At 44.3% G+C, this 13599-nt stretch overlaps 1 protein-coding gene across 2 annotated transcripts in view; it reads right to left on the bottom strand.

Moving 5' to 3' along the window:
- The window catches only part of plxnb3 (plexin B3), a 106713-nt gene that overhangs the window by 45616 nt on the left and 47498 nt on the right, over positions 1 to 13599 (bottom strand). For both annotated transcript variants that reach the window (XM_046871173.1, XM_046871172.1), the window contains exon 2: positions 5403 to 6525. In XM_046871173.1, coding sequence (XP_046727129.1) covers positions 5403 to 6512 — 1110 coding nt within the window. In that variant the 5' untranslated portion in view covers positions 6513 to 6525. The remainder of the gene's footprint in view (positions 1 to 5402; positions 6526 to 13599) is intronic.

Here is a 13599-nt window from a genome sequence, read left to right as displayed (position 1 = left end):
AAACTAAGTTGCATGGAGATTAAAGGCTTGATAGTCAGTGTGTGTTTGTGTTGTGTGTAAACAGCATATACATGAGGCATTTTGTGTTGAGTGGAAAGGGAGATTAAAGGTCAGTAGTCCATTGTGTGTGTGTGTGTGTGTGTGTGTGTGTGTGTGTGTGTGTGTGTGTGTGTTGATCAGCGAAAGGGTAAGCTCGGGGAAGTGGGTCAGCAAAACTCAAACCAGCTGCAGATGTAAACTGGATTTACCCCACAACCCCTCTCTTACACACACACACACACACACACACACACACATACAAATCCATACAGTCTCTTCCTTATGCCTACACTCATACCCTCAAAAGACCTCCACCCAATGAAGCTCTGTTTTCAATAAAACACACACACACATACACACACACACACAATAAACCTCTACACACGAATAGAATAAACCCCTTTCCTAACCACACACACTCGTTCTTTCTTCCAGACACGCCCCGCTTTGTGTCTTTCTCCCCCTGCATCCCATTAAAAGCCCCCATGTGATTTTCCTCCTTCCTTTCACACACGCCTTCAACAGAACATCTCCGTTATTCATTTTCTCCTCCGTTAGGATAACAGATTCCTGATAGGAAACCAGACGGTTTTTCCAAGCAGCTGTATAAAAGTGTATGTTTTTTTAGTGCACGCTATAAATTTATAAAAAACCATTTAGACTCTGTCCTGCCGTACGCCAAGACGAGCCTTATATCGCATCACGTCTTATCGCTGTACAGATTATTAAACACAGAACCCATTTCGTCGGTTTAATCGCACTGTAATAACCCGCTTGACAGACCGACTGATTATTTGTTAGTTTTTTTTCCACACTACAAAAAGAAATAAAGCGGTTTGTTCATTCAAAGCAGATTATTATCAGGGGAAAATGCTCTGAGGAATCACGCTGCCGTCATGTGACGCTGAACTCAGTTCCGTCACTTCAAAAACCATTCACTACATGGTATGGGCATGGTATTTGGACACCTGACTTTCCCACCCATATATTGTTCCCCAAACTGTTTCCACAAAGGTGGAGGAACACAATTGTATAGGACGTCTTTGGATGTGGGAGCATGAAATCTTTCCTTTACTTTCATCTAGGACACTCAAACCTGTTCCAGCATTGACAATATCCCTGGGAATAAGTCCAGCTCTTCTGCTTATATTGTGTATATTTACAGTCCAAATGTTTCTTCCAGTTGTGTTTTTCATTTAACGTTGTCGCTACCGCAATTGGATTTTCCAAAACAGCCGTAAATCGAATTTGATCAAATGCACTGATAAGTATTAGCTTCTTTCTCCTTTTGGGGACACTGTGTGCTTCTACTTTACTTTGTGAATGGCCATTGATTTAGAATAATAAAAATACAAAGAAGAAGAAAAAGAAGAAGAAGAAGAAATTAGCAAAAAAGTTTCTAGTGAGAAAGATTTTGGCGATGTTTTGGTATTGTAAATCAGTGGAACATGGTGAAAAAAGAGATTCAATTAGAGTTAAAACCAGACAGGTACTGTTCAGATAAAAATAGATTGAGTGGCAACAATACCTGCCAACTTATTATTAAACTTTTCTTTTTTATTATGACAGAGGAAAAGAATTGAGTTTCTGTTGTGGATGATGGGTATTTCTTAGTTGATCTAAATGTTACCACTGAGCTGGAAGCACACAGTTGTATAGAGTGTGTGCTACAGCATTACAGATTACAATTTACCTTCACTCAAACTAAAAAGGCCCAAACACTACTCCAGCACAACAATGCCCCTGTAGCCGGCTCTTTCTCCCTAAATAATGCAGTGTAGTACGGTATCCCAATGCCCCTGTAGGCAAAGCCGGCTCTTTCTCTCTATATAACATGGTGTAGTACGGTATCCCAATGCTCCTGTAGGCAAAGCCGGCTCTTTCTCTCTATATAACATCGATGGAGTAGTGCGGTATCCCAATGCTCCTGTAGGCAAAGCCGGCTCTTTCTCCCTATATAACATGGTGTAGTGCGGTATCCCAATGCTCCTGTAGGCAAAGCCGGCTCTTTCTCTCTATATAACATCGATGGAGTAGTGCGGTATCCCAATGCTCCTGTAGGCAAAGCCGGCTCTTTCTCTCTATATAACATGGTGTAGTGCGGTATCCCAATGCCCCAGGAGGCAAAGCCGGCTCTTTCTCTGTATATAACATGGTGTAGTACGGTATCCCAATGCCCCTGTAGGCAAAGCCGGCTCTTTCTCTCTATATAACATGGTGTAGTACGGTATCCCAATGCCCCTGCAGGCAAAGCCGGTTCTTTCTCTCTATATAACATGGTGTAGTGCGGTATCCCAATGTTCCCGTAGGCAAAGCCGGCTCTTTCTCCCTATATAACATGGTGTAGTGCGGTATCCCAATGTTCCTTTAGGCAAAGCCGGCTCTTTCTCCCTATATAACGTACTGTAATATGGTATAGAAATGCTCCTGTACGTGAAACTCTTTTGCCGTATATAACCTAGTGTAGTGCAGTATCCCAATGCTTCTGTAGGAAAAGTCAGCTCTTTTGCCCTGTATAACAAAGTGTAATACGGTATAAACCAAAAAACCCTTTCACACTGAAACAGAGATAAAGAGAGATAGCTGATGTTGAGGCAGCAGCACTCCTGAGAAACGACTCTGCTTTTGAGTGTATCTCTGCATGGCCATCGATATCCCTAGTCTCACAGTATGGAGTGGTCCAGGCAGTGAATTTGTTCCGGCGTTCCAGTCCCACACACACACACACACACACACACACACACACACACACACTTCAACAGTGCTGTGTGGATTAGCGCTGTCTCTGGCAGCTTGAGCTTAATCTATGTCAGCACCGAGGCAGCTGCCCTCTCTCTCCACTCTACACGGCCTTGATGTGAGCCCAGACGACCCTGATGAGCCTTCCCCATGCTTTTCCACTGTATAACACCTTCTCACCTCGCTGTCACACCCTGACCCTGTTAACATGCTCGAAACGGTCAACTAGACCCATCTAAAAAAAAAAAAAAAACACTGTAGTCTCCAGGCAGAGTGGCAGTGATAAAGGCAGTACTGCAGTTATTAGAGGATGCAGCCTTGTGTTAAATCAACACAGAATTACATGATACACACTGTCTATACGACCATATGTGCTCGAAAATACAGTACAGATTTTCCAGAGCTTTCATTATCCCCTGCATCACCTTTTATAGCATAATATGCTAATGCACAGTAAACCAACCCCTGAAATGCGGCTTTGACAAATTACCAGCCTAAGGCCATTTTTTTCTAACGCAATCATGAGGTAACCCACGCAAACTGGAAGCAATACACAATGGAAACGTCGCCAAATCGGTTTATTTTATCCCAATTCAAATGACTTGAACTGTGATTTATATTTCGGGGCACTTTTTTTATTAAAAAAAAAAAAAAAAAAAAACGGACATCGTTTTTAGGGACTTTTTCCCCCATTGTACATTATCACATTTATTGTGCATTTTTTAAAGCATGCATTCAAACACGCAATAAATGTCATTTAGACCCTAGACTAATTCAGTCATTAATCTTCATTAATGTCTATACTGGTCATGGGTGCGGAGGATTTGGGGTCCATCCCAGAAAGGCTGGGCGTAAGGCGGGAACACACCCTGGACCAGAAATTCTAAGAACCTAAGAACCAGAAATTCGCACACTCGATTATACCTTAGGACAATTCAGAGCCTCCAATCAAGTCTTCTTGCTTAGTGGTAGAGTCTCAGTGTTAACAGTTAAACTTTTGGTATCCCAGCACAATAACTGCTCTAGCAGCTGAGCATGGCCAGAATTCCTACAAAATACTCTTAAATATGCAAATTGACTTCTAATCCTACAGTGAAGCCAACCTGACTGCAGCACGGTTATCACACTTCATGAGATTTTCCTTCAAAATCTACCTTTTCCGCACACTCAGAAATCTCAGTGTGGCACAAAATAACGCTGCACTGTTTGCAAATTACGCCGCTACACGTTTCATCACATCGCGGGTGCTAGTGTGTAAAACAATGTGAAATTATCATATAAATGGGCACGGAAACTGTCTAACAGGATCAGCCTAATTATGTTTTTCTCGCTCATACAGGACAATCATGCTTCTTTGCTACGTTAATTATTTTGTCACGGTTCAAAAAAAATGCGACCTTCAAGAATGTAAAGGAGCTATGACCTCTCGCAAAATGGTTGCTATTAGGAAACGGGAACGCCGGTTTGCCTTTGATTGGTGTAAAAAATATAACTCGCCTGAGCTACAAAATCGTCCTCATCCGGGTGACTACATGGATTATTTCCATTTACGGCTTTAGCAGATTATCCAAAACAAACATCTCATTTATACTCACTGAGCAGTTGAGGGAAAAGGGCTTTGCTCAGGGGACCGGAAGCTTGGAGGTGCTGGGATTTGAGCTCATAACCTTGCAATTGGGCAGGTTATACAAGGGTATATCTATTCTGTATAAGGAATGCGTCAATGTGTTTTACAACAAACACCTACAACCCTCTGACTGGAAAAAGGACGTGTTACACTCCAAAAGACAACCAAGACTATTTGAACAATATGAAGAAGTTATCAGGAAGATCCAATCAGAGTTTTCATGTAAACGTCCCACACACTTATATGTTTTCTGGGTTAAAAATAAATTTCTTTGTCCTTTTCATAATGTCTTGAGGGCACGGAAAACACTGCATAAACAATGTAAACAATGATGCATAAAGCTAAACCTAGCTAATCCTTCCTGTACCACAGTAAACACATGAGCTCTTTCCCTCATGACCTTTTAAAAGCCCAGACTATTACCCTCCTATTTCCGGAACGAGTCACAACATCAAAGTATTTTAATCTGTCAACCTTTCATAAAGTGAAAGTGTTTTTGAAAGCCATGCAGTAATGAAATCTGTATTATTAAAGAACATAATATAACAACATATAACAAACTCAGTAGGGTTAAAATGATTCATAATTTGCATACAAAAAAATCATTGAGGCAATTTATTTGCATCGATACTTAATTTAGTCCATTTAACTACACAAGGAGCACTGTGTTTCCCCACGGAGCACTATTACTGACGCACCACCCGCTAAACTCTGGACTGTGCGTGCTATCTGTGTCGCCAATTTCCCTTCTCGCCTTCTGTGTTTTTAAGTTTAAGACCCCTGGACAGGTAACAGGAAAGGGGAGAAAACAGCGAGGGGTGAGGAGAAGATTCAGGATGAAGAACACGACAGAAAGTTTGGGATCATTTGAAACTACCACATAAAAAAACACTGTACAGTGCGTTTCCCTTCTTTAAAATCATTTAAAAGTGATTTTTATATTTTTATTTATATATATTTATATTTGCATTTGTGATAATGTTTAGTGATGACTTACCGGAGGAAGCTTGAGGCACCTGGAGGAGACCTCGTATGCGATGTAGGCCTCCTGCTCTTTACCTTCTTTTCCTTCCTGCGTGTAACACAGAAACTGTGCCCTTTCCAGCGCCTTGTCCAGCTCCTCCATGCTGTACAAACACAAAGCTGAGCGCTCCGTGGGCGTAGGTGTGGACGCCTGTCCCTCCGCCATGGCGACAAAGATAGAGGCTTTTCCGAGGTATGTTCCCATGGCGGCCGCCTGTGCCAGGTTGTAGCCTCCTGTGCAGCTCAGCGGTACCTCCACATACGAGTAAAAGCTGGGGTCTCCGTCGCAGAGGCGTGATATGTACGTGTGGTAATCACGCGTTTTCAGAGTATCGCGGCGCGAGAACAGGAAATAGATATGTGTGCCGTGGTGAAGTACCTTCACAAACTGGTTGTTGTACTCAGAGTAACTGCCCACTACAAGTTTACCGAGTTCCTCGTGTGAAAACGCAGGAGAGGAACGGTACTGCTCGAGGCGGCGAGTTGTGATTGGTGAAATTCCGCCGGGTCCTTTGCTGGTGAATCCTCGTCCAACAAGCATGAGGCGTGTGCCCTTGTGCTCAGTGAGCACAGCAACGGTGGAGACACGAGGGTCATTGGCGGCGACGTACTGTGTGTCTACGGGGTTGGCCGTGTGGTACAGGACCTGGGAGACGTTGGCCAGGCTGCGCTTCTCGCAGATGCCCTGCAGCACGGTGCCGCATACAATCAGGCTCTGTGCCTGTATCCCTTCCTGTTTCTCCAGCAGCAGCAGCTGATTGGTGTTGTCGGTTTGCCGAGCCTGGCTGCAATCTTTAGGCTCAATCGGGGGCAAACAATCGGGGCTGTCCAGCGTTGGACCTGTTTTGCCCCATGAGATTAGCTGGAGGTCTGGGGAGAGGTGATAGAGAGCATTAACCGCACCTACGTAGACGTACCCAGAGCTGGAGTCCAGTAGGAGGTGGTTAAGTTCAGAGCCTTGAAAGGAGGTGAAAGTCGGTGGATTGGTGAGGGCAAAGACAGGCAGGGGTGGCAACATCAGGAACAGCACCAAGGGCCACCAGCAGATGGCGTGGAGGAGCAGCAGGGGAGCAGCAGCCGGCATGGCACCCCCTTACCTGTTAGAATGACAGACAGAGAAAGAACACAGCAAAGGGAAAAACAAGAGAGGAAGGAATGAGGGTTGCAGGAAGTGTAGCAGAGATGGCAGGAAGGCAAAATAGAGTGCAGACGAAGGCATTTCATGAATTCAGTAAAACAATAGCACCATACCAAAGGGAGAACATAGCCGAAAGAAAATAGCGCACGAAAGGAAGGAAATGAACAGGGGGAAAAGGGAATGAAAAGTTTGGTACAGTATAAGGGAAAGGAAACACATGGATGGATGATTGCAAAATAGTTGGAATCAAAAAGGAGAATAATGGGGAGAGAAACAAGCAAGTGAAAGAAAACACAGAGCGAGAGAGAGAGAGAGCGAGAGAGAGAGAGAGAGAGAGAGAGAGAGAGAGAGGGAGAAAAAAGACGATCGTTAGGTTAACACAAACACAACACAGAGACTATGTTCTGTAATGCCTCAGTAAACAACACAAAGACTTCTGCTGCTTCAGAAAGACTCTTCTGTTCTTCAAAGTCCTATCACCTTCAGACGGATGCCGGAGGATTCACAGCTTCGACCCGACATCTCTCTCAGCAAGCCTCAATCACAGCACCTCTTTTTAGACAGTGAAACCGCTGCCCTCATTCAGGGCAGGGCAGTTGTGCAAAACCGCAAGCTTAAAGCCGTTCAGGTATCATCCGAGACACACTCGTGTTCAGAAAGCCAAAGGGTGCGGATGAAAGAACTAACCGAAATAGGTTCTTTAAGTTAGGTGCTAAATTACACATGAACCCAAGTAGCTAGTAGGTGCTTCTTGAATTTTGATGAATCTTTATCACCAAGTGGAAATTAACGCCACTCAATATGAGACAAATCTCAAAAGAAGACACCGTTCTCCACTTGTGAAAGAGTTCAGGCCAGCAAGGGACATAACTTTGACTAATTTGCGTTAAAAGGCAGAACATTATTTCATTGCGAAAGGAAAAAAAAAAAAAACGGTATCAAAGGACACCGAGTAAAAGAGAGAAAAAAAATGAAGGCGAGTGAGAGAGGCATTGAAGGGGAGAGGAGTCATCTTTAATTCATTTGGCAGCAGTAGAAGTCTTGGGGGCCCGCTGATGCTGCTGCTGCTGTTGCGGTATGAAAGATGAGAGAGTGGAGTTAGTAGGGTCGATCAGTATGCACAACGTTTTACCTCCTCATCTCCCCTCTTCAAAGCCTCGGCTCAGAGAAAGGCCTGTTTGACACGCTAGCCAGATTAGCCACTTCTTTTCAATTAGGCCTGGGCTTTGCGAGATTGTAGAGACACCTTGTTTATAAGGAGTGAAGGCGGAACATAGTCTTCCACACTACGCCTCGGTCTCCCGGTGGCACATGCTCACGCTGGCCTGCATTAATGAACACGATCAAAGGCCTGGAAAAAGCTATGTACTAACCAGCAACAACCCTCACCACCGCCAACTTTTAAAAGATCTGAAGCTGTTGCTGCATGAAGATGGCATCCTGTGCTTTTGCAGATTGGCTGTATTAAAAAAACAACCCTGTACCTGTTTCTATTTAAAATCGTTTGCAGAGTGTAATTAATTTCTTCATGCTCGCTCTGAGAAGAAAAAGGAAATAGGGAAAAAATCCCATGTGATTCAAACGATAGCTTCCTGTGCATCTGAGGACGTTGTATTAACGGATGTAAAATAGCTCGATCCTACTATCTATTTGAAATCGTTTGCTGTGCCTAATGAAATTTCTTTATGCCTGCTCTGAGAAGAAAAAGGAAAAAGCAAAACCTGGTCGATACGTTAAACATTCAACTACTTGTGTGGAGCAATTCTGATACGACAATCTGATAACGTTTACGGGTTATGGTGGCAAATGATTCGCACTTAAGACCTAAAATCGCACAACAGAGAGAAAAGCTAAGACCATGACAGAGGCCCAACCCTGCCAAATCAATGAAGATCTGTTCTAGAGGGTGGGGAAAAAGGCGTGTCGCCTGCAACATCCTCCATGAAATCACAGCCAGGAGACAAACCAGACAACAAAACCAGAGGATGTCTTCTGTATCCAGACTGTCCCTTATACATGTGTGTGTGTGTGTGTGTGTGTGTGTGTGTGTGTGTGCCGTTCTAACCCACGGAGGAAAGAGTAGCGAACAAAAGGCTGATAAAATAGAGTGCAGGGGGTCTCGCTCGCTGTCAAAACATCCAATTTCATGGCTCAAATTCGAAACGAGCGTTTTCTGCACGATCAGCGTTCGACAATATCCCCTGCACTCTCTCTCTTTCTCCCCCTCTCTCGTTCTCTCTTCTTAAATGATAATAAGCGTTCCAGGGCATACAAGAAGAGAGGAAAGAGAGGAAAACACACACACACACACACACACACACACACACACACACACACACACACACATACATTCGCACATACACATTGCTGAGTGACAGAACTTCTTTGTGCAGTGAATTGAAAGAAAGCGGCGGGGGTGGTGTGTGTGTGTGTGTGTGTGTGTGTGTGTGTGTGTGTGTGTGTGTGAGGGGGGTGTGTATCAGGAGACTAGCTCTTCCTTACACTTTGGAATGAGCCGCGTTGTTTGACGGGAGGAAAGTAAATGGGGGATGATTTTTGCTCAGCTGTGTTGCGATAACAGACTCGGTGAAGCTTGTTTGAGTCTGCTGAATGACTGGATGCTTTCTCCGACACGACTAGGACTTAATGGAGGCCGCCGAACTGAACGCTACTGAAGAATTTTTTTAAAGCCTTTTAACAGGCTCGGATTCCAATCTGACCTTTGACTCGGGTAACGCCTACCCGTTCCCCCAGCTCCTATCATTTCTATCTCTGTCTTTCTCTCTCTCTCTTTCTCGCTCTCTCTCTCTTCTGGTCAGTGGTGTGTTGCAGAGCTCATCCTTGGCTGCAGAGTGCTGTTAAAATTCCACCCATTTCCTTCAGAAACAGACATCCGGGCAGTTATAATAGTGTGTGTGTGTGTGTGTGTTTGTGTGTGTGTGTTTGTGTGTGGTACACCATACAATGATAAACGGAAACACGAGATACACACACCAACCCACACATGCAGAGCCTTTCTCAGCTGCGCAGTACTAACATTTTTTTGGCACCAGAAATCTCAACAGCACTGGCCAACAGTTCAGTACCGATGGTTCCATCTGCTCTAAATTGACACTAACAAGAACTAATGCAATTCGCGGGTTAACGCGATTCACTGCTACGTACAACGACAGTCCAAAGCTGAACTCAATTACAGCCACACTGTAGATTCATAGATGTTTTATTGTACAGATATAACGTACTTGTTTTCTTAATAAACTCCTGACAGTTCCTGATGAATAACTGAATAAGGTCTCATAAGGAGCATTTCATCTGTAACCTCATTACAGCTCGACTCCATGCGTAGCTGTTGTTTAAAAATGGACGAGAGGTTCCTGCACAGGCCTGTTCAGACGCCATTAATGGCAGACTCAGTCATTCAGGCACATACACAAAGCTGAAGGACACCACACAAAGCCTGTAGTTCACTTCTAGCCAGAAACAAAAAGCTGCATCTACACATGTGTGTGTGTGTGTGTGTGTGTGTGTGTGTGTGTGTGTGTGTGTGTGTGTAAGAAGCGAGCACTTTTAAGGGCACGATGTTGAATCTGACGGGCCGTTTGAACCCCACCCATGTGGCCGGAATTGTAAGCCAAAAAGGGGCGACTACTGTCAGCTGTCAAATACCGATCAGTGCACAGATACCAAAGCCGACACACGCACACACACACACACACACACACACACACACACACACACACACACACACACAAGAACTCTTCACTGCTCCCCAGTTTCCTTCTCGATTCAAAATGGGAATTTTGTGTGTGTGTGTGTGTGTGTGTGTGTGTGTGTGTGTGTGTGTGTGTGTGTTTGTAAATATGTGCATGTGTGTCTGTATTAGCATAAATTTGTAGTTTCCAAAGTCAACATGGAAGCTTTGCAGGTAGGTATAAATGGCAACAAATCTCGAATTAGCCCCAAGGTTTTCAGGCAGAATGTTCTCGGGGTAGAGGGCGCGCGTCACTGGGGTACAGGTGCGTGTCAGACGCGTGCGTCGCAGTGGGGGGGATTTTCACCTGGTAATAAAACATGAAAAACTGCTGGAGAGGAAGACAAAGAATTTTACGTACAACACACGCACACACACATAAACACACACACACACACATGCACGCACACACATGCACGCACATGCACAGAGCCACGGCGTCAACTGCAACAGCAGCGGGAGGAACATCTCCGGGCAATGAATTCATTCCAGAGACAGCCAGTGATGATTATAGGAAAGCGAGAGAGAGAGAGAGAGAGAGAGAAAGAGAGACAGACAGTGAGAAACAGAGGGGGAGAAGGGGGTAGACTGGGATTTACAAGTCTCTTTGATGCCAAACATGAGAGTGTCAGCATACCAAGTGTGTGTATGTATGTGTGTGTGCGCGCGCGCGCAAGCGAGAGAGTGTATGCTTGGGGTTTAATCACCACCTCGGTGTGATGGAGGGAGCTCATTACCATACTCAACACGGTGTGGGTGAAAGGGTGGAGAAAGCGATACTCTGGAAAGTATAGAACTGGTGTAAAAGTGAAAAAAAGAGCCGAATGAGAGGAAGGAAATAAAGGAGGTCCCTGTTCGGCTGAAAAATAAAAGCGGAGATAGAAAAATAGCCAGATTTGCAGTGTAACCACATAAATATTTTATCACCGCGAAACGGTACGCAGCGTTTTTCTAATGTATCACACGGGGAAGTAGCTCTGTCTCTGTTTCCCCCTCTTTATTTACTCCCCACCGTCTCCTGACTCCCAAATCCGGCGTTATCTTTTCCTGACTGCTGCGATCTCGCCTTTGTTCATTTTATCCTCATCCTTCCTGCACGAAGATTTCTTGCAGCATTTGATATCACCCAGACCCTAGGAAGAGCCACATGTGTGTGTGTGTGTGTGTGTGTGTGTGTGTGTGTGTGTGTGTGTGTGTGTGTGTGTGTGTAACATGTACATGGTTTATCTGAATGCTGTCTTGCTACTAAAAGAATTGCCAATGTGAAAGCGGTAGAAAAAAAAAAAAAAGATTGCTGCAGTTCAAGACCGTGGACCAATCACTGAACGCTCTGGCTAATTATCACCTCTCGGAATAAACAAATATGATGATGACATCTCGTTTTGATGCTAATGACCCTTAATGGGCACTCAGGGAGCTGGGATGGCGTTCTAATAACTCGCCGCGATAAGGAAAAGATTGTAGTTGTGCTGTCGGCTGAGGAGGAAGACTTAACATTTACCGGCAATAAGGCAGCGCACTTGATCTTGATTAGGTGCTGAATGTCAGGGCCTTGAATGTGAGCCATTAGAGTAAGAGGAAAAAAAAGAAAAAAAATTGGATTGGAGATCTGAAGATCCGGAGGCATCTTTCCATATGATTATGATTATTAGATATCACCTCCGCTCTGGTTTTCACACCAACACACTTCCTTTCACTTTCACACACACACACACATGCAGCAAGCGGTGCATCAGCTTTCATCACCTCCTTGTCAAGCATCTGTGCGTCGTGCTACAACGTTAATGATTTGATGGAGCCCGATAAGCTGAGCGCTTCCCTGCAAGCCCGACTCAGGGGTTTATTACTTCCTAATACACCGCAAACACGCACTCGTCTGTTTGCACCTGTGCTCTGAGCATCAATGACGGCCTGAAATATCCGATTGGATTTAAAAAGCTATCCAATCCGACTCTCTGGGAATGCTTCGGAGGTGTGAATGAGAGTTAGAAGCCATCAGATACCGCTCATTGCTGGAGGAAGGAACTTGCCTGGTGCCATTAATAGCATTAATGCGATCATTAATTATGCCTCCAAAAGTTTAAAAGTAGCCACGTGATTCCTTTTCGCGCTGTTATGTACTGTTTTTTTAATTCCTTTAATATTACAGCGGTTTACTAACGATTAGTACAATCTGTCAAGCTATTTTGGCAGATGTTCTTATCCAAAGCAAACAATGTCATACAGCTTATTAGATGGAAATGAAGGGCCTTGCTCAGGGGCCCTGTAGTGGTGGTGCTGGGATCTCACCTCTTCATCATATATCCAATGTATTTTCCCAATGTGTTAAACCACACAACACTTTTGTTTATTATTAATCTAAGATTACATTCGAGCATCCAGCTTACTCCGTTCATGTGCCAGCTGTTGCTATAGTAACGTTAAGCTCATTAATAAGTAAGTGATCAACCCTTTTGGAACAATCGGCTAAACACTGCAAATCAACTGCCACATTTAGGGAAAAAAGGACCTTCACAAGCCCGTTTCTTGGGTTCTCTAGGTAACCCCAAAGGGATACACTATTCTAAGTGCTGTAGACTCTGTGATAGCTATGTTCCATGTTTTAATCTTAAAGCCAAACAAATATACCCTATAAATCCACAATTCACATAATGCAGTGTGTAATCTCTGAAACATTATTCTCTCTGCTCATCCTACGGCTGAAAACGAGGTTGACGGTGTTTGTTGGAAACAGAGGCCTGGATTTTTTAACGCATCCAAAGCAGGCGTAATTAGTTTGTTATTGTGGATGTCTGGTAGGCATTGTTCACTAATCCATGTAATGGATGTTTTTAATGTCAGAAAACAAGCAAAACAGCTGCGTGGGTTTTTTTTTGTTGTTCTCACCGCAGACTTGTGGTTCGAGACGGGTTTGATGTGGTGCTCGGGGCCGAACGCTTCCAGACGTGTTTACGAGTTTTACGCTTTATGAGGAGCGAGTCCTTTTGGAAAAGGTTTTTGTATTTTTATTTTAAATTTGTGGTAGGAAAGAGTGACATCTGAGTAGTCATCGAGTATCTGAGATAGTAACTAAATGGTTAAGGCTTCGGATTGGAAGGTCATGAGTTCAAATCCCAGCCACACCAAGCAGCCACTCCTGGGGCCCCTGAGCAAGGTCCTTAACCCCATAGCTGCTCAGTTGTATGAGTGAAATAGATGTAAGTCGCTCTGCATAAGGGCGTCTGGGGGGTTTAGATTAGCGAAACAGCATGTGCTGAACGCCGGGTGAAAACCCAGACGCTC

This window comes from Silurus meridionalis, chromosome 17 (genome assembly GCF_014805685.1).
Source record: "Silurus meridionalis isolate SWU-2019-XX chromosome 17, ASM1480568v1, whole genome shotgun sequence".
In the NCBI taxonomy this organism is placed as follows: domain Eukaryota; kingdom Metazoa; phylum Chordata; class Actinopteri; order Siluriformes; family Siluridae; genus Silurus; species Silurus meridionalis.
This window is presented reverse-complemented; position numbering and strand designations above follow the sequence as displayed.